The sequence below is a fragment of the Dendropsophus ebraccatus genome, chromosome 4 (genome assembly GCF_027789765.1).
Source record: "Dendropsophus ebraccatus isolate aDenEbr1 chromosome 4, aDenEbr1.pat, whole genome shotgun sequence".
NCBI classification, from domain to species: domain Eukaryota; kingdom Metazoa; phylum Chordata; class Amphibia; order Anura; family Hylidae; genus Dendropsophus; species Dendropsophus ebraccatus.
Genome location: NC_091457.1, coordinates 55,207,102 through 55,229,782, shown reverse-complemented (window position 1 = coordinate 55,229,782; position 22,681 = coordinate 55,207,102). Strand labels below are relative to the sequence as shown.

At 43.6% G+C, this 22,681-nt stretch overlaps 1 protein-coding gene across 1 annotated transcript in view; it reads right to left on the bottom strand.

Annotated features, from left to right (window-relative positions):
• Nucleotides 1–22,681, bottom strand: part of RAPSN (receptor associated protein of the synapse) — a 43,696-nt gene that overhangs the window by 9,138 nt on the left and 11,877 nt on the right. The window contains exon 2 of the mRNA XM_069968406.1: nt 1,387–1,725. Coding sequence (XP_069824507.1) covers nt 1,387–1,725 — 339 coding nt within the window. The remainder of the gene's footprint in view (nt 1–1,386; nt 1,726–22,681) is intronic.

Sequence of the window (22,681 nt, the reverse complement as noted above, 5' to 3'; positions counted from 1 at the left end):
AAGGTAGAGAAATATTTAACAATACATTTTGTACACCAAATATTTGTTCACCATAGGCCATTCAAAATCACTAGTGTAAGCCTGACACTGAACACAGTGTCTAAAGAATATGTTAAAATGTATGTCAGATTTACAACTTTAACTGTACAATAAAAAAGAGAGATAGAGAGTGAGTAGAATGCTAAAGTTTAGTACTGTACTTTATAGAGATCTCTCACTCTAGTCATGTATAGTCTTTAGTCTATGGGACAGAGGATCTCTTAAAGCGACTCTGTAGCCACAATCTGACCCCCGCAACCCCCCCCCCCCCAAAACCGCTTGTACCTTTGGATAGTTGCCTTTAATCCAAGATCTGTCCTGGGGTCCGTTCGGCAGGTGATGCAGTTATTGTCCTAAAAAACAACTTTTAAACTGGCAGCCCTGTGCCCAACAGCCGGGGCTTAGATTGTGTATGCATTAGGCTGGCACAACCTCTCTGTCCCTCCTCCCCGCCCTCCTCATCATTAGGAATGCTCCAGGCAGATTGCTTCCTATTTCCCACCTGTGTCAGCACGGCACATGGGCCGGATCGTTAAGGCACCTGTGCAATGTTCAGACAGGAGGAAACGTTCCAGTGGCATCCCTAATGATGAAGAGGGTGGGGAGGAGGGACGGAGGGGTGGTGCAAAGTTAGGGCACAGATACTCCCGTTGGGCACGGGGCTGCAAGTTTAAAAGTAGTATTTTAGGACAATAACTGCATCACCTGCCGAACGGACCCCAGGACAGATCTTGGATTAAAACCAGCTATCCGAAGGTACAAGTGGTTTGGGGGGGGTCAGATTGTGGGTACAGAGTCGCGTTAAAAGCTCATACCATTTCTGAAGGTGGATGGTCCCATCTCTGTCTTGCCTTATATATTATTGGCACAATATTGTATTTACTCCCCAGAATAATGTTACCTATGTAACTCTAGCCTTAAATGGAACCTGTAACTTAGATGACGCTGTTCTATTTGTGGGGTTATGACTTAAGAATAGGTCCAAAGATTATAATCAGCTTTGTTCTGGTGCATTTTAGCACAACTGTAGTGAAACCCTAGGTCACTGCCTTAGGGAGAATCAGTCACTGGGTGGATCCGCTTCAGCTTTCCATACCTGACTCGCATTGATTGATAGGTCCCTCCCAATGTACAAATAGGATTAGACCTGTAAATTGTAGTGCGCTTGGCTGAAGAAGCCTATGGGTTCTCTCCCAGTGGACACTTAGAGCCCAGTGATAAAATGCATGAGCCTTAATCCTCATCATCACACCTTGATTTTATGGACAAGTTCCCTTTATTTAGGTTAAAGGTGGGTGCCATTGCATGCAAGAAGCTGGTCTCATTCACAAGTATTGGGTTTCTAACCTTGAGCTGCGTGTAAAGACCTCCAAGACTGCAGCAGACTCTGCACTCCAACATCTTGTCATCATTGTTATGGGCATATCTTAGAGCTTTCTCAAAGCATTCCAGGGCCTTCTGGAACACGCTGAGGCCGAAGTAGGCATTCCCCAGGCTTAGAGACACCTGTCCATTAAGTTGCAAACTGACAGATGTTCCCTGCATGTTCAGACAGGTCTTGCAGTAGGAAATGGTCTTCTGGAACTCACACAATTTCTCATTGCTACGGGCCAGGTTAAGATAACTCTCTGTCAAGAAGTCTGGGTCCTCCAGTTCGCGGGCTGTGTCGATCTGGATCACTGCAAACTAAATAAAGACAAGTATATGATATTATTCAGTAACATATTGCATATTAGGCTACTACTGTCATGCACAAAAACATATAAAAAATTAACTTTAACCAGCATAGGGAATGAATAGGGAGTGCACAGCAGGAGGTGTCAAAAATATCTCTATCTGTGTATTTGTTATCTATTTCTTTCCTTATCATGCCCAATTTATATAATGTCTCTGTTGGTAACATTTTGGTGGTTTATTGGTAACTTTTTTTTAATCTCTTTTTATTGCATTTTGCCTGGTGACCTTAACAGCAATTAACAGCAGCTCTGATATTTTTCTTATTTATAGTGTTCACTATACCGGATCAATGATGTAATATTTTTTTTGTTATGAAATGTCGATACGTATTGCTAACGGGGATACGTGTCGATACGTATTGCTAAGTAGGGGATGGATGAATAATAGAGCTACTCACCTATCCATGCTGCAGGGCCGATGTCAGTGACCTGTGAACCCAGGCAAGTGCTGCTGGGTACTGTGCCTAGCGCACTGACAGAGCAAGAAGCCATTGGCTCCCATTGGGTGTCTGTAGTTTTTGCTGTTTTACTGCCACTGAGTAAATTGCACTGAATAGAGGCCACTAAAGCTCAGTCGCCTATTGGTCCACTGAAACCTGGAGCCAGCCTTGTGTCTATCTATCTACTGTATATATGATCTATCTATCTACTCACTCTATCTGTCTGTCTATCTATATCTATTTATCTCATTTGTATCTATTATCTAACCTATTTACCTATTATCTAATCCACAGGTGTCAAACTGTGGGCCTTCAAGCTGTTACCAACCTACCTAAGTTTCTGTCTCCTATTTATTTATATATATATCTCCCTATAAATAAACCAAAGTCCGCAGCACACCATGAAGTTCAAATCCAATCCAACAGTGATTTATTTAAAGGGGTTGGTCACTTTATAGTAAAATAGTTGAGTATACAGCTTAAGGCTATGTTCACACTACGTATATTTGAAGCTGTATGTTTAAGGCTGTATAGCAACCAAAACAAGGAGTGGATTGAAAACACAGAAAGGCTCTGTTCACATAATGTTGTAATTGAGTGGATGGCCGTCATTTAATGCCAAATATGTGCTGTTATTTTAAAACAACGGCTGTTGTATTGAAATAATGGAAGTTATTTACCGTTATATGGCGGCCATCCACTAAATTTTAACATTGTGTGAACAGCCTTTCTGTGTTTTCAATCCACTCCTGGTTTTGGTTGCTATGAGGACCTGACATGAGGACCAAATACAGCCTCAAATATACATAGTGTGAACCCAGCTTAGTAAGTATACTCACTGTGAACTCACTGACAGCAGCTCCCTGTGTACCTCATAGAGCTAAAATCAGACTCCCCTCCTCCAGGCTGTGCTGCCCTGATCTGTGGTGAGTCTGTCTATAAGTTGGCCGACATAGAGGACCATGGGACCATGGTCACATGGGGCATGAGCGGGGGCATGGTCACATGCTCCTCCATGTCAGCCATCTTATGGACAGCCTTATCACAGCCTGGAGGGGAGTCTGATTTTAGCTCTATGAGGTACACAGGGAGCTGCTGTCAGTAAGTGCTGTACACTAAATAATTTTACTATAAAGTTGCTAATCGCCAAAGATAAAACATCTTACAATGGCGCAACAATTAAACAGGTTGTGGTATTTATACCTATGCAAGTATCCTATCGCTTCCCTTTAGCAACATTTAGTCACAGTTAGCGACCTATTAGACAAATCGATTCGTCTTTTCCACCGATTAACAATAAACAATTACAAATAAGCGCTTATGGGAACAAGCAGAAACATGAAGCACAATAAGAAAACAATTATCGTTGGTTATGATCACAATTATGATCATAATTATGTTTATTCGTATACTTTAGTAGAGGAATGATCTTAATCACAAACAAAGAATGTGTCCATATACCAAAAGTTTTGCAAAAATTAGCAATGATTTTATTGTCAGCTCAAAAGTTGCGATAAATGACATATTAACAAAATTTCGTTAGTCGTTTAATCGTTGCCTACATACACACATAAAAGATTATTGCTTAACCCCTTCGTGCTGCAGCTAGTTTGGGCCTTAATGACTAAGCTTTTACTTTATGCGGTTATAGCTCCGTAATGCTTTAACGTATGTTATGAGATTTTCAGGACATGTTGCACTTTATGGCAAAATGGCAAAAATTTGGCAAAATTTGGTCACTATCATGTGTGGGTTTTTTTTAATATCAAAATATCATGAAATAAAATTAAAATGATCATTTATTTTCTTTTTTTAAAATTAAACTTATGCCGTTCAGTGTGCGTGAAGAATAACATAATAAATGTGTTTAATGGGTCACTATGGTTACAGCGATACCAATTTTTTGTTTTTTAACAATAACCCTTTTAGCATGTTTTATCTTTGAATAAATCACTGTTGGTTTGGATTTGAACTCAATGGTGTCCTGAGAACTTTGGCTTATTGATTGTTGGCTTATTGCGCTGGCACTCAACAAAATTGCATTGGATTACAGATATGCTGCTTTCTTGTGAATGTTTATCTACTATCTATCAGTCTGTCTGTCTTCTATCTATCATCTATATATCTGTCATGCTTCCATCTCATGTCAAGCAGCGCTACAAACACAAGATCCTGCACAACAGCAAAGTGGCCATGTTTAGTTGTGGCAACATCACCATGACAACCACAGACACTGTATGTAGTCACTGACTACATACAGAGCTGGTCAGAGCACATCACATCTGCGGCTACCTGTGTGATCTCTAGGCTCTTATTATGTAGTGTTCTTAGTGCCCTTACTCATACCTCCCAACTTTTTGGATGGCCAAAGAGGGACACTTGTGGTTCAGTCTAGGAAAATTTTACAGACATTTCTTTTCAGTTCAAGGATGCAATCACACACACCGGATCTGCTGCAGATTGATGCATTTACTTAGGCTCCGTTAACAAGGAGAAAAACTGTCGCAATTCCGCCAGCCTCCGTGTCATACTGGTAGTCTATGCGAGGCTTGCGCGCCTCCTCTCTCCGCGCTGAAGAAATAACATGTCCATTCTTTAGCGCACAGAGAGGAGGTGCGTGAGCCTCCCATAGACTACCAGTATGACACGGAGGCTGGCGGGATTCGCGGAATTCCGACAGTTTTACTCCGTGTGAACGAAGCCTAAATGTATAAATGCATCCTTAGGTCTTATTCACACATCAGTAACCCTGTATGTAATTTTGGACCAGATTATGAATGTGTTATAGTAACTGTCCGCATTTGCAGGGAGCCACTGTCAGATAGGTGGCACGGATCACAAAATGGCTTAATTGCTTTTTGTAGCATGGATTGTGCCCCCAGAACGGATCCGTAACACCTATGAACTGCATGTGTGAAATGATGTGTGAAAGCGGACATAATGTCACATGATTCATCTGGATATAAGAATTTTTAAGATCCAACTTGCACCACATGATGGAATAATATGTAAGTTTGGGTTTATTATACAGTAAGAAACCAAACACTTTCTATAGCAACATAAACATTTTATTAATTTCTAGGTCAAATAGAGGGACATATGGACTAGGCTCAAAAGTAGGGACTGTCCCTCCAAAAAAGGGACACTTGGGAGGTATGCACTAACTATGAGCTGCTTGCTTGGTCACAAGTGTGCATAATGACCTCTGCAGTAAGGGTCCTATTACACTGAGCGATTTTTAACGATTAACGACTAACGATAAACGATCGCAAACGACATTGTTTATTGTTAACCTGAAATCGTTTACCATATTACACAGAACAATAATCGTTAGTTACGATCGTTACTATGATCGTTATTGCGATCGTAATTGCGGTCGTTTACTCCTTCTGATCTTAGAAAAACAATGAACAATGTGCTATTACACTGAACGATTAGTGAAAATTCACAGAACTTGAGCGAACGAACGTGGAATTACAGGGAATGCTTTTCGAACGATTAACGATAATTTTAGGTTCAGATCTAAATAAACGATCAACGACACACGAACGATTTTTCGATCGTTGCCTGCAATTACACAGAACGATTATCCTTTAAATTCGAACGATTTAACGATTTTTCGCACGATAATCGTCCCATGTAATAGGGCCCTTAGGTACATCGCCAGTTATTAAAGGGCTAACACATTAAATCACTGTGGGAACCTGTAGTAACCATAGCAACCATGAACTCTGGGGATAATCGCTTAAGTCATAAAGAAGATTCTGTAAAAGAAAGGCACGCTACCTGGATCAGTGCCATCTTGTGTCAGAGGACCTTGAGCTTGACTAAGGTACTCTCCTACCCTTCATGTAATTTGGAGGTTCTAGCAGGGAAAAGGTGGTTGTCTGCTTTAGACTACCCCTTTAACACCGGGTCTCCACCTTCTTATAGGATGGACCTGGATCTGTAAGGGAGGAGTGATACTTTTGCCCAGTCAATAATAAGGTGACAGATATTGCAACTACATCTCTCTCACATCCAGTGTAGTCAACGCCGGACTGGGATTGAAATTCAGCCCTGGCATTGGAGGGCTTAGAGGCCCATTTGCTGTCAGCACCTAAAAACTCTTGATATATCTCTCATCAGCACATCAGCTCATATCAGCAGTGACAGCCGGCTCAGCCAATCATTGAATGGGATGGGACAACAGTGTGTCCAATGATTGGCTGAGTGGGCTATTACTGCTAAAACAAGCTTGTCTTGGATGTGGACCCAGAGACACACCAAGAGGACGACACAGGAGTCACATGATGAGGAAGCACAAAATGAAAAGCTTTCAAGGGCCGGAGCACCCCTTTAATATTTTTATTTTTACAATTTTTAGTGCTTTAATTCAGCATAAACCCCACAGAGACATATTCATAAAAATACCTATAGCATATGATATATGGATATATGCATATATGCATATGGACCTGAAAATGTTTTAGAAAAAGTGATAGTATTTTACTGAGATTCAAATGGATCAGGGGAATAGATTCCATTCACTTCTATACTTCAGTGCCCCAGCTGTTTGGAGATATCACACCTTTATGTTGCGCTTACACGTAACGATTATCGTGCGAATTTGCGCGATAACGATCGAATTCGAGCGATATTAAATGCAGCGAACGATCAAACGACGAGCGAGAAATCGTTACTTTTGATCTTTGAACATGTTCTCAAATCGTCGTTGATCGTTCGCAATAAAATTCGCAGACCGTTCCGTGTGAACAGTTGTTCGCCGATTTAACCAATGTGTGAGATAGGCTTAAGCGATTGCAAAACGATCGCAAAACGAATCTTCTGTACGATATATTGTACCGTCTAAACGCTGATCGTTAGGGAAAAAAATCGTTACTCAGACATCGTTAATCGTACGATCGGGCCAATTATTGTTTCGTGTAAATGCAGCACATTCTGTGAGTATTTATGCTATAAATTATTGGTTGAACTCTTAGCTTACACTTATTGTGGTATCCATTGTAGACCCTCAGAAAGTGTAATCCTGCTTTCCTAGGTGCCTGAATGTCAAAATTGCCTATTTAGGCAGTAGAGATTTTTTACTTTTAGTCTAAGCAAATTGTACATACATGATGGAGTACAAGTCTTATGGAGCTATACATACTCTCTATATAGACACTGTTAGCAGGTGTGTGAGTTACCTAGCTTTCCTGGGTTTCTGAAAGGCTTATGTGCCAGGGGCAAGGGGGATTTATCTAGGTAGATTTAATGTTTAGTTATCTCCATTTCAAGTCTGTACTGTGTTACCCAGCTTTCCTGGGACCTTGAAAGGTAAGTTTGCCTAACTAGTAGGGTTTTGCTGTTTTAGCACAACTGGGTAGAATTGTCAATTACAGCTTTCCATGGATTCCTACCCAGGCTTCCCTGGCTCTAGGATAACAAATCTGAATAGTTATTCTATAATATGAGAATTGGGGACCTAGGCAGATATAGCGGCCTGTGTAAAGAAACACTAGTCTTACTCACTAAGTCCTCCTGAATATTTTGAGCCATTTCCCACTCTTAAAGCTGGCAGCATTTCCAAGTTACAAGTTTTTCTAAAAGCCAGTCTATATCCAAGATGGCACTGGCCGGAAACTACATATCTCAGCATGCATTGCACTCCAGTGCCAATTGCCAAGTATCCACCTCATTTTGTAGCATCTGCCCATCACTGACTCAATCTGCTTCTGCTTTGCACTGTAAACAAAATATCTATCTATCTATCTATCTATCTATCTATCTATCTATCTATCTATCTAGATAGGAAGATTAGAAATAGAGAGAGATAACACAACTTAGTTTTTCCCCCCTAAACTGCTCAGGAGGCTGTCACTGTTCTGTTGTTTCCCTGCCCCTTGGCCAGGTGCTCACTGGTGTGATGTCAGAGGTGGGTGGGGTTACAGATGAAGTGTTACAGCTTTTTTGGCAACAGAAGAGACAAATCATGTGACTTTGGTCTCAGAAGGGAGGGGGAGGACAGAGGAGTGGAGACAAGGAAGTGAGGATTTTCCGCAGCTTCAGGATGTAAGTCAGAATATGCTGCAGACAAATAGCCCAATTTATGTAATAGAAACCTATTTCAAACAAGCCTAGATTATGGGTGGGGATTGAGCAAGGTTAAATCTTTCTTAAAGGGGTATTCCGGGAAAAATTAACATTTCCCCTATCCACAGGATAGGGGAAAATTAGGAGATTGCGGGGTTCGACCTCTAAACCCCTTGCCAATCTCCTTATTGGACCCCGCTGGCTCTGTTATGAATTGAGCCCCATGTCGGCACACGACCTGCGGCTCTATTCATTCCTATGGAGCCGCAGAGAGAGCCGAGTATGCCGGAAGAGCGCTGTACTTGGCTTTCAGTCACTCCATAGGAATAAATAGCGAGTCGTGTGCCGATCCAAGGCTCTATTCATAGCAGAGACGGTGGGGTCCGATACGGAGATTGGCGGAAGGTCCAGGAGTCGGATCCCCTGCGATCTCCTACATTTCCCCTATCCTGTGGTTACTTTTTCCCAGAATACCCCTTTAAGTTGATAAATTGATCATGTAAAACACCCAGCATGCATCAGTTACATATTGTATGTATCTATCATGTAGGTCTGCAGTCACCATTGTGGCTCCACAGTATTGTAACTCAGCTTTTCCAGCAGCCTGAACAGAAAGTCTGTTGTACTGTAAATGGGGGAAAGTAATACTATATATCTAGGCATACTTGGAAATCATCAGTAAGGCTGGCCTTCCCTGTTTGTAGTCACTTTCCTCTCTGGTTAGTAGAAGAGAGTTGTCAATGTAGGAACCTCCTACATCCGACCCCGTATGTAGTACCACCAAACAAATGTTTGCGGTGTTGGTAGCATTAGATAGGGCCGGGCAGTTTCTAGATCATTTTGGCAACAGGGTGAATCTTGATAAAAGCGCTCAATTCACTCAATTCAGCCCTGGAGAAGGAAGGGGGGCTTTTATCAGGATTCGGGTTATTAGGAAGAAGTAGTGTGTGTATTATGGCATAGATCGGTGTTGCATACAGGGACTCACAGGTGACGTTTTCCTTTTCCTCTCCAACCGGACCACAATGATGATTTCTTGCAGCTACAATTCGTCTCTTCAGAACCTGCCAGACAAACATCTCAGGCTCCGCACTTATCCAGCAACTTCCTTCCCTTTTCCCTCCTATAGGCTCCTAAACTATAGTAATTCTGCTGCTTGGTGCAGTAAAGTCTGCAAGGTGTGACCTCCATTACACTGACATACAGGATGCTGGGAGAGCTGTGTGACCTCCATTAAACACTGACATACAGGATACTGGGAAAGCTGTGTGACCTCCATTACACACTGACATACAGGATGCTGGGAGAGTTGGATGACCTCCATTATACTGACATACAGGATACTGGGAAAGCTGTGTGACCTCCATTACACACTGACATACAGGATGCTGGGAAAGCTGGGTGACCTCCATTACACTAACATATAGGATACTGGGGAAGCTGTGTGACCTCCATTACACTGACATACAGGATGCTATTAGAGCTGGGTGACCGCCATTACACTGACATACAGGATGCTGGGAAAGCTGGGTGACCTCCATTACACTGACATACAGGATGCTGGGAAAGCTGTGTAATCTCCATTATACTGGCATACTGAATACTGGGAAAGCTGTGTGACCTCCATTACACTGGCATACAGGATACTGGGAAAGCTGTGTGACCTCCATTATACACTGACATACAGGATGCTGGGAAAGCTGAGTGACCTCCATTGTACTGACATACAGGATGCTGGGAAAGCTGTGTGACCTCCATTACACTGACATACAGGATGCTGGGAGAGCTGTGTGACCTCCATTATGCTGACATATAGGATGCTGGGAAAGCTGGGTGACCACCCCCTGTAATCCCCCCTGTGCTGTCCCCATTGTCATACCCCTCCCCTCCTTGTGCTGTCACCATAAAAAAAATCCCCCCTGTGCTCCCCCCCATAGTAATAATCTCCCCTACTCCCCCTGCATTGCCAAACACACACACACACACACACACGAAAAAAAACAAAAAAAACAATATACTCACCTTATTCTGGCATAGGGGTCCCTCTCTCCTCTTCTCTTCTTCTCCAGCCTGCGAGGAGCAGGCTGCTGCCCCTGCACACATCTCTCTCCAGCAAACGCAGTGATATGACGTCATTGCGCTCCTGGAGGGAGAAGATGTCTGCAGGTACAGAGTGCTCGGCTGGGTTGGAGCGGTCCGGGGGCGGAGCTATGGGCAGTTCGGAGACGGAGGTCTGGGCGGTCTGGGGGCGGAGCTACGGGTGGTCGGGCGGAGGGCAGTCTTGCCAGGTGATGGGGTAGAAAGGCAGGTGATGGGGTGAGCGGGCGGGCGTCTGGGGGTGCGCGCAGCTAAGTGGAGTCCGGGGGGTGCCACCAGCGCCCACTAGCTGTCGGCGCCCCGTGCGGTCGCCCGGCCCACCCGCATCTAGAAACGGCCCTGGGATACGGGATAACTTAAAGGCTTTGTTCACACAGTAAAATAATTCCAAAATACGCCCATAATTTTGAGTGAAAAATATGCTTTTTGCAATGTAATAATGTGTTCTCTTAAAGTCTATAATGGATTACTTGTCAGCACACACAAAAAACTGAAAAACAGCCGTAATTGAGAATAAGCATAAAAATAATGAACATGCCATGTCATTTACTACTGTTTTTTTTTTTTAATCAGTAAATACATGGTTTTATTTTGATGGCCATGAAACTTTAAAAAAACAGCCGTATTTCTAATAGATTAATTGCAAAAATGAATTGCACCTCGCAAATCATTAATTAGGTATGACGGACACGAAACCACGAACAACATGGAAACCCAAATTTATAGCTGTCTGTTGGGGTTTTTTGTAGCAGTAGTAGTCAAAAAGTAGTACATTTTTGAGCAAAACAAGTGATTGTGCAATAATTTGGGGTAGAACGATGATAAATCCCCCCATAAATATCTGAGAAGATCACGCTTAAGTCACGTCTGTTGCCATGCAACACGGCTGGGCCTTATTGATAAAAAATAACAGAGAAAAATTTATGTTAGGCTGGGTTCACACTACATTTTTACAAAAAAACTGATGGAAAAACGGATGCATTTGTGTGCATCTATTTTTACCTGTTTTTCCATTATAAAAAAACTGATCAAAACGCATTATTTTTTTTTAATGTACACAAAAATAAGGTCAGCTACGTTTTGTGTTAAAAAAAACAAACATGTGGTTTGATCCGTTTTTTTTTTTTTTTTTTATGGAAGTCAATGGAAAAACGGATCAAAACAGATTGCAAAAACGTAGTGTGAACCCAGCCTTACACTTAGCAACCAACTCCAGTGCAGATTGTGTTTTTCTACTTAACCCCTTAAGGACAGAGCCTGAAATGGCCTTAAGGACAGAGACAAATTTTATGAATATGACCTGTGTCACTTTAGTCATTAATAACTTCGGGATGCTTTTACCTATCCGGCTGATTCTGAGATTGTTTTCTCGTGACATATTGTACTTTACATTTCTGGTAAATTGGAGTCAATACTTATAACGAATCTTTATGAAAAAACCCAAAATAGCGTGAAAAATTGTGAAAAAATGCATTTTTCCAACTTTGAAACCTTCCAGCTTATACAGAAAATGGTTATGCCACATAAATTATATATTAAATAGCATTAGCAACATGTCTACTTTATGGTGGCAGCATTTATTAAACTATATTTCATTTTTTTTAGACAATAGGAAGCTTAAATCATTAGCAGCAATTTTCCAAATTTTCTGTAAAATTTCAAAATGAGATATTTTCAGGGACCTGTTCAGGTTCAAAGTGTATTTGAGGGGCCTGTATGTTAGAAAGCCCCACAAAGCACCCCATTTCAGAAACTGCACCCCCCAAACTCTGCAAAAGCACATCCAGAAAGTGTTTTAACCCTTTAGGGGAGTCACAGAAATAAAAGCTAAGTGTGTAAGAAATTTGAAAATTTTTATTTTCTGTGCAGAGATTTTATTGTAATCCAATATCTTTCATAATTTTAAACCTATTACCAGAGAAATGCACCCCAATATTGATTGCTCCGTTTCTGCAGTTTATAGAAATACCCCATATGTGGCCGTATTGCACTATTTGACGCAACCACAAGCCTCAGATATAAGGGAGCGCCCAGTGAATTTCAACGCCTCCGTTATATTTGGTTATTTTTGACCGTACCACTTCAGGTTGGCAGAGGCTCTGGGGTGCCAAAACATTAAAAACACCCCTAAAGGGACACCATTTAGAAAACTACACCCCTCAAGGAATGTAACAAGGGGTGCGGTGAGCATTTGGACCCCAAAGGTGCTTCACAGATTTTCAGAACAATGTGGTGTAAAAAAGGAAAAATTCTATTTTTTACACTAAAATGTTGTTCTAGCCTTCATTTTTCATTTTTACAAGGGGATAAAAGAAAAAAAAAAACACCAAACGTGTAGCGCAGTTTCTCCCGAGTACAGAAATACCCCACATGTGGACATAAAGTGCCAAGCGGGCGCAGGACGAGCCTCCAAAGGGAAGGAGCGCCAATTGTCCTTTGCAAGCTGGATTTTACTGGAATGGATTTCAAGGGTCATGTCGCATTTACAGACCCCTCGTGCTGCCAAGACACTGGAAACCCCCCACAAGTGACCCCATTTTGGAAACTACACCCCTCAAGGAATCTAACAAGGGGTGCAGTGAGCATATGGACCCCACTGGTGACTGGCACAAATGTGGAACAATGTGACGTGAAAGGGAAAATTTTCATTTTTTCACATTCTCGGCACAAATGTGGCCGTCATCAAGGGGTCCATATCCTCACTGCACCTCTTGATAGATTCCTTGAGGGGTGTAGTTTCCAGAATGGGGTCACTTGTGGGGGGTTTCCAGTGTTTTGGCAGCACGAGGGCTCTGTAAATGCGACATGGCGTTCATCATCCATTCTGGCCAAATCCAGCCTCCAAAATCCAAATGGCGCTCCTTTCCTTCGGAGGCTTGCCCTGCACCCACATGGCGCTTTATGTCCACATGTGGGGTATTTACGGACTCGGGGGGAAATTGCTCTACACATTTTGTGTGTTTTTTTCTCTTTTAACCCCTTGTGAAAATGAAAAATTTAAGGCTAAACCAACATTATAGTGTAAAAAATGTAATATTTCATTTTCACGCCATATTGTTCCACATTTGTGCCCGTCACCAGTGGGGTCCATATGCTCACTACACCCCTTGTTACATTCCCTGAGGGGTGTAGTTTCCATAATGGGGTCAATTGTGGGGGGGTTCAACTGTCTTGGCAACACAGGGGCCTTTTAAATGCAACAAGGCCCTTGGAATCCATTCCAGCCAAATCCAGCCTTCAAAAACCAAATGGCGCTCCTTCCTTTTGGAGGCTTACCCTGCACCCACATGGCGCTTTATGTCCACATGTGGGGTATTTCCGGAAATTGCGCTACACATTTAGTGTTTTTTTTTATCTTTTAACCCCTTGTGAAAATGAAAAAATCAAGACAAGATCAATGATTTAGTGTAAAAATTAAACATTTTTTACACTAAATGTTGGTCTAGCCTTGATTTTTTCCTTTTCCACAAGGGGTTAAAAAAGAAAGTGAACACAAAACGTGTAGGGTAGTTTCCCCTGAGTACGAAAATACCCCACATGTGGACATAATGTGCTATATGGGCACAGGGCAAGCCACCAAAGGGACAGAGCGCCATTTAGAGGCTAGAATGGAGGATGGAGGCCATGTCGCATTTACAAATGTGCTGCCAGGACAGTAGAAACCCCCAACAAGTGACCCCATTATGGAAACTAAACCCCATAAGGAATCCAACAAGGGGTGCAGTGAGGATATGGACCCCACTGGTGATGGGCACATATGTGGAACATGTGCCGTGAAAATAAAAAATATTTTTTTTTTATTTTCACGCCACAAATGTGGCCGTCACCAGGGGGCCATATCCCCGCTGCCCCCCTTGTTAGATTCCTTATGGGGTGTAGTTTCCAGAATGGGGTCACTTGTGGGGGGTTTCTACTGTCCTGGCCGCAGAGAGGCTTTGTAATTGCATCATGGCATCCTCTAATGGGAATGGCGGCCATACCTATTTAGCTGGGGAAAAGGGACAATTCTAATTTATTTGGGGGTATTAGGCCAATTATTAGTTTATAAGGTTGAAAATGACAGGTGTCCATCAAATTCAACCTGTGTTGATCCAGAGGAAGGCAAAAAACCCTCGTGAGGCAGACGACAGTAGCCTCATCACAGGGGAAAAAATCCTTCCCGACTCCATAATGGCGATCAGTATAATCCCTGGATCAACGTGACCCCTGAAATAGGAATAAGGGACAGAATTTAGATAATGTAGAACCCCAGTGACGTGTGGTGCGCCTTGAAGCGATCCAGTATGCAGAGGCCGGGGCGATCAGGACAGGCGTCACATTGGAAAATGGTGTCCTTCCTGATCCCCCTGTTACCCCACACTCTGCACTTCTTCTGGGGTCTCCTGTTTTCCAGTGTGGGGGACGTCACCTGGAAAATGTTTCCCTGGTGCGATACGGGGTCCTTCATATCCAGAAGCGCTGGGTCCGCTCCATGGCTGCTAAATATTAGGGCTTTATTACTGCTTCTGATATGTTCGGATCGTGCCGCAAGCTACAGTAGCTCGGGCAGCGAGAGACCAGAGGAGGGGGTGCTGGTATAAAAGTTATCCCCGTACGGGTGGTAACCTTTATCCAGCAGTGGGAAGATCAGTTCCCGGACGATCTCCCCACTAACTCTGAGGACGGGAGGGGGGGAGTGGGTTCATCTGGGGCTGGATTCGGGTGTCCCTTCCTTCATACACTGTAATGGTACATGTACACTGCGGAATGGCGAAGGATAACCCTTTGTGCATTCCGCAGCTGGCACCCGCCGGCGGACTGATGCAAGCGCGCGTCTCCGCTCGTGTCACACTCCATTCTATGCACGGGCGGAATCCGCCCCCTGTCCAAAGAATGAACGTGTTCATTCTTTGGACGGACAACGAAATCCGCCCTTGCATAGAATAGAGTCTATGACACGGGCGGAGACGCACGCCTGCATCAGTCCGCCGGCGGGTGCCAGCTGTGGAATGCACAAAGGGTTATCCTTCGCCATTCCGCAGTGTGCATGTACCCTAAATCTGTAAGTGTACCCTGAGGTACTGTCACAGAGTTTGTAGAATTTCACGCCATACCGTGATCTCTTATTGGGACGGTACTGGCGGAAAAGACGTGTCTGGGGGGCAGCGTACGCTACGCTACCCCCAGACACGTCACTTGATGATGATGATGATGATGAATGGAGGAAAGAAGGATCCCCCCATTCATTCTCACTGGCTGTTTCGGTGTTGGAGGCAATAATAGCATATGCGTCCGAAGCCGAAAACACCCTGGGGGCCATCTTTATACGGGGACTAGTATATGGGGTATGTAAATGTTTATTGTAAAACTTTATTTCATGTAGTGTAGTGTAATGTAGTGTTTTTTAAGTTTTTTTGACAGTAAGAAAATAATATCCCTACGCCAAGAAAGGAGCTGCTGATAAATGCCGCACTTACGTGCGGCACTTATCAGCAGACAGTGGCGGTAGGATATAGGGGGGGAAAACGCTCCTACGCCAAAAAGGAGGAGTTGCTGATCAGTGGCGCACTTACGTGCGATGCTGATCAGTACTCAGCGGCGTTAGGGCGCAAAAAAAGTAAAAAAAAAAAAAATTGGGGGGAAAAAAAAAATCTTTTTAACCCAAAGCAACTGATCAGTGAATGATATTCACTGATAAGCCGCTAGGGGGCAGTAGAGAGAAGATTGCCGGAGATTACCGAGGCCCGCCGAAAACGAAGACCCGAGTGTTTCCGAAGATTTCCGACGCTGGACGAACGAACCCGGAAGCGACGCGAAGAAGATGCGAGGACGGCGCGGACCGCAGATCTTCACTCCGGACGGCCAGATCAGGTGAGTATGGTACACCTGCACCACACACACCTGTTCTGCACCTCTCAGCTACCTAGCTGGGGGGTGCAGAACACGGCAAAACTCTTTTTTACAGTATGATCGCCGTGATGGGCCGGCCGGTACTGGCCGGCCTATCACGGCGATCGTGGGGGTGGCATCCGCGCCATCTTTGTTGGGGACACTAATGGCGATTGGTGCTATCTCGGACAGCACCAATTGCCATTGCTTTCCGGGCCACCGGGTCACCGATGACCCGGAAAGCTGTTTTCAGCTGCTATATGCTGATCTGTAGTGATCAGCATAAAGCAGCGATCGTCGGCACGGGAGGGGTTAATCACCCCCCGTGCCGACGAGCAGAGATGGCCTGCTATACATTATAGCAGGCCATCTTCCCCGACCGCTGTGTGTGAACACACAGCGATCGGGGAAACATCGGGCGTACCTATACGCCCGTTTGCGTTAAAGCCCACCCTGCGGGGGCGTATAGGTACGCCCGATGTCGTTAAGGGGTTAAAGAAAAAAAAGAAAGCTGTCATCTGGTTACTATGGGCAACAAAGCCTTTTTTTAATCATAGTTTTGATAAGTGCGGCCTAACTGTAGCGTCATGGTAATGTGAGCTAATGTGATAATAAGTATTGAGCGGTCTTGGTCACAGTCCACTAACATATGACGGAGATATGAGGGCTTCTTTATGAGGTGGTAATGGCAGTAACACAATAATGCTGTCACTTTCTTCATTAACTCATCTCAGTCAATATAAAGCAGCATTAGCGAATGACTGACAACCACATCACCTACTGTCTGGGGTGTGTGACAAGTAAAAACCCAATGGGACTCTCTCCCCTCTGCTCTTCGCCCTAGGAATTGAGCCCCTGGCAATTAAGATTAGATCTGGTGATAAAGTAAAGGGGTCCGGGGCGAGGAGTAAAGGGGACAGGATATCCCTTTATGCAGATGATCTTCTTTTTTTTTGAGTGATCTACTGATTGCAGTTCCACGCATAATGAATTTAGTCCACGAGCTGGATAGTTACTCTGGCCTATTAATAAATTGGGAAAAATCCACCCTGATGTCCCTTAACCAGGATTTGGTCCTTTCCTTACCCCCACTGTTTAATTTGGAGAAGGGGAAAAGTTTTACATACTTGGGGATACAGGTATCAAGAAATTTACGTCAGTTCAATGAATTAAACACCAAAAACGTAGTGAAGCATATAGAAAAGAAAGTGTCTGTGTGGTGTAACTTAAGGATCTCCAAGATAGATAGAATTACATTAATAAAGACAATTCTTATGCCTAAACTCCTCTATATATTCAATGCCACCCCAGTGGGAGTGGGGAAAAAGTACCTTAAAAGGATAAAAGTGGCATGGAATGCACTGATATGGGGAAGGAAAAGGGTACGGATGAAATTGGAGGATTTATGTGTGCCAATGGTAAGAGGAGGATTGGGTGTCCCCAACGTAGAAAAATATTTGTTAGCTGCGGAATGTTTTTGGTTGGCTGGTTGGCTAGATGGAAACAAGATTATTTATGTAGTTATTTGAGTGAGAAGTTGGGGGAGGGGGAGTGGGATGTTTTTCAGATTTTGGAGAGTGGACTTTTGGAAGGGAAAGAATGGAAAAAGATGGGAATGATAAAATCTTTAAGTGGGACTTGGATAAAATTAAAGAAGGAACTTAAGAGAAATAGATTGATGGAGTTTGCTCCGCTGTGGCTAAATGAAGGGTTTAGTGTAATGGGTAGATCAGGGGTAGTAAAAGCCTTTCTAGAAGCAGGAGTAAGAACAGTCAAGGATGTAATGGACGGAGGAGATATTAAAAGTTGGGCCACAATGAGAGAGCAATACAACTTGGACGAGAGACATTGGTACGAATATACGAAGTATAGAGCTGTAATCCGTGAGAACCTAAGAAGGAATCAGGGTAATATCTGTGAACCGGGCACGGTAATTAGGAAATTTAGGAATGGGGTAATATGTAAAAAGGAGATGAAACTGTTATATTCTTACTTTATGATGGAGTACATATGATGTGGTCATGTCAGGCTCTAAGCAAATACTGGAACTCGGTTCATAAGAAAATTATGGATAAGGTAGAGATTAAATTCGAATTAGATCCAGTTTTGGCCATTTTAGGAGATCCCTTGTCGGCACCATGTAGAAAGAGTAGTAGAAGAATAATTCAGAGACTGTTATTCTACGCTAGGCTGGTGTTGGTGAGAAAATGGTTAGCACCTGAGATTCCAAATATTAAAAATTGGGAGAATTGTGTAGAGATTTTCGAAAAATGTCAGTAACTTTTATCGTTTTTTTCTTACCTCGACAGGGGGTGTGGGGGGGGGGAGGGAAGGTTGGGTAAGGGAGGTAGGGTGGGGGAGAGGGTGGGTGGGTCGGAGAAGGGGGGGTATGGGTATTTTCTATATTGTATACTAAACATGTGTCTATTGAAGCCTGTTGTGGGTTAAAAAAAAATTTTATGACTATGTAAAGTTTTTTATATGTATATGTGGAATTGTCATGTACTTTTTTGTATGTTATGGTCTAGTTTTTTTGTGTAATAAAGTTTAAAGCTAAAAAACAAAACAAAAAAAAAAAACGCATTGTGACAGGAGGGGGGCAGGAGACTCCTTTAAAGCTTTTTATGTAATGAGGCTTTTCCATTTTTCATAATGACAGAGAAGACGCTTATATCACGTTCACGGTGATGTACGCTGCATACAAATGGTGCACTGCTATGTTCATATCACATATTCATTAGCTTGTATGTATCCTGGAAAAGTTCCCAATGTATATGCTAACCTTGGCCATAAGGCTCCATTGGCCTGAAAAAGGCTAAAAGAATGTCCATTTGGCTTTCACCAGTGCAGGAAACATATGGAATTGTGTAGTAGACTATGTTATTCCACACAACTGAATCCAGTTAGGGTAAATTCACACAGGCGTCTCGCATAAGAAATCCGCAGCTAATCCGCAATACACGTATTAATAATAATAAGAATAATATGTGTATTGCGGATTAGCTGCGGATTTCTTGTGCGAGACGCCCGTGTGAATTTACCCTAAAAGAATATATGCCATGCAGTAAAGGTTGGTTTTTTACTTTTGGACTATTTAACATACATGTCAAACATTCTAATAATAAATGTGGAACAGCTTGTCTAAAGGTGCTAAAAATGTGTCAAGGTGCTAAAAAAAGAAAAAAGAAAGCATACTCACCTGCCCAATCCAATATCACTACCATTACAACAGCTACTGCTCCTCATCCCTCATCTCTGCTTCCTAGTTACTGTGACATGTAGACCCAGCCAGAACTGCCTGCTCAGTCAGTCACTGGCCAAGGCGAGTCATTGCTGTGTCAGTAATTACCTAAACAATCAGTTGACACATCACAGGAAGCAGCAGTGAATGGCAGGAACTGTGAGCAGTTAGAACAGCAGCGTCAGGGGATTGGGCCAAAAACATTTTTATTTTCTTAGCCCCCGAACTTTTTAATTTTTTTTATGGGGTTTGAATACCCACTGCAAATGTGGGGCTACACAGTGACATTTGGGTATGTGCAAGGCCCACTAATATAACAGAGTGAACACACAACCTCAGTGTTTCCTTACTGTGGAAGTCAGAGGTGAAAATTGGAAGAATTTTGACCATGTCAAAAACTGCATTAAAGACTAAAGTTCTCCATGAAACTCTATCCTTAATGGCATTATACCTTAATTAAAAGTTATCCCCTATCAATAGGATAGGAGATAACTAGCTGATTGGAGGGGGGGGGGGTTCAACCACTAAGTTCAGCAAGGTACAGAAGCAGCATAGTAGAGAAATTGACTGACGGCCATACACGCGTAGGGCATTCTGTTCCTTCTGGGGGACATTTCAGTCGAGTTCTTGTGACGGTGGTTAGACCCAGTGGCGTAGCTACCAGGGTCGCAGCGGTCGCCGCTGCGACCCGGCCCGCTACAAGGGGGGGGCCCGCGAGGGCCCCCCTTGCCACTGCACTGCTCCCCCCTTAAATTACTCTTGTGACTGCAAGCATTGTTTTGCTTGCGGTCACAAGAACAAGCTCGTCCGGGCCCCCGGGGGTGTCCCGTCCTATCCCCGGCAGCGCCACGCATCAGTGAGCTCCCTGTGCCGCCTGGGGCCCTGACTTCCGGCACAGGAAGCGTACGTCAGAGACGCTTCCTGTCCCGGAAGTCCCAGCCCCGGTGTACAGGGAGCTCACTGATGCGCGGTAGCCGTGCATCAGCCGGAGCGTGAAGAAGGAGAGGATCGCTGGGGGAGCGGGTTGTCAGGTGAGTTTGTGTGTTTGTTTGTTTTTTTATTCTGCTAAGCATAGAGGAAAGGGGGGGCATCTATAAGGGATGGGAGAGGGGGGCATCTATAAGGGGGGGAGAAGAGGGGGGCATCTATAATGGGGGGAGAGGGGGGCATCTATAAGGGGGGGAGAAGAGGGGGGCATATATAATGGGGGAGAAGAGGGGGGCATCTATAATGGGGGGAAGGGGGGGCATCTATAATGGGGGGGAGAGGGGGGCATCTATAATGGGGGGAGATGGGGGGCATCTTTGGGGGGGAGAAGAGGGTGGCATTTATAATGGGGGGAGAGGGGGCATCTATAAGGGGGGGGGAGAGGGGGGCATCTATAAGACATGGGAGAGGGGGGCAACTATAAGGGGAGGAGAGGAAAGGGGGCCATTTATAAGGGGGGTGCAACATGCAGTGGGGGCCATCTATATACTATAAGGGGGGGTCACATAGTGTCAGGGCTACCCACTAAATGAGGGTGTAAAGGGGCCAATACAGATGTGCAGTGTGTATAGAGATGAGGATGGTGACAGAGTGAGGAGCCTAATATGTTTGTCTGGCAGATTCTGTGGATTCGTGGCTCGGGGAAGTTTTCATGACGGCCCAGGGCAGATGGAGAAGAAAATGAAAAGGGAAGAACTCTGATCAGAGAAATGTCCCCTGTGAGTAACCTGATATATCTGCACTGTAATTTATATGGTGTACAAAACCTGTGTGGAGCTGCGGCCCCCTCTATATAACTGTAGTATGAGGTGATAGTGATCTGTGTACAGTGGATTTAGTAGCAGTGGTGGTGTTAGTCAGTATGTGGCGGTGTTAGTCAGTATGTGGCGGTGTTAGTCAGTATGTGGAGGTGTTAAGTCGGTATGTGGCGGTGTTAGTCAGTATGTGGTAATATTTGTTACGTGTTATCCGATACTGTGTTTTATTGGTCTTAGTATACAGGATTTGGTCAGTAACAATATGGTGGTGATGGTAGTGGTTGTGGTGTGGCGTGTATATTTGCCTTGTATACTGGTATCATTGGCAATATTGGTCTCAGTATACAGTAACAATATGGCGGTGTATGGTGATTATATTTTCTTTTCCTATATGCTGGTGTTATTGGTAATATCTGTCTTTGAGTGTATATATATATATATATATATATATATACACATATATACACACACACACATACACCTACCAGTAGCATCACTTGGTCGTGAAAGGGGGGGGGGGCCCAGGTTGACCTCTCGCACCAGGGCCCAGGAGACATTAGCTACGCCCCTGGTTAGACCCCTCCAATCAGCTAGTTTTTCTCCATCCTAGGTGGAGAGGAGTGCAGTTACATTGCAGAGGTACAAGTACAAACTGTTTAGATGTCAATTGCTATTAATAGAGGCCTTTAAAGAGTTCACTGACCATCATGAGTGTGACCTGCAGATAGTAACAGGTCCAGGTTCCAAGTCCATGTCATACTCTCTCACCAGACCAAAGCTGTAACTGTATGTCATAGGTCAGGAAAGGGTTACGTTGCATGAACAAAATATACCAGGGCTCAAAGGTGCAGAATACTGAAATTTTGTGTCCTGGTAAATACATGTATATGTGAAGGAAATGGCCCATAGTCAGTAGTTGACTCCATTTGGGCCATTTAAGTGAATGGGGCTGTGCCAATATGTACATATACACTAACGTTCAAAAGTTTGGGGTCACATTGAAATGTCCTTATTTTTGAAGGAAAAGCACTGTACTTTTCAATGAAGATAACTTTAAACTAGTCCTAACTTTAAACAAATACACTCTATACATTGCTAATGTGGTAAATGACTATTCTAGCTGCAAATGTCTGGTTTTTGGTGCAATATCTACATAGGTGTTTAGAGGCCCATTTCCAGCAACTATCACTCCAGTGTTCTAATGGTACAATGTGTTTGCTCATTGGCTCAGAAGGCTAATTGATGATTAGAAAACCCTTGTGCAATCATGTTCACACATCTGAAAACAGTCTAGCTCGTTACAGAAGCTACAAAACCGACCTTCCTTTGAGCAGATTGTGTTTCTGGAGCATCACATTTGTGGGGTCAATTAAACGCTCAAAATGGCCAGAAAAAGAGAACTTTCTTGTACTTAGAAATGAAGGCTATTCCATGCGAGAAATT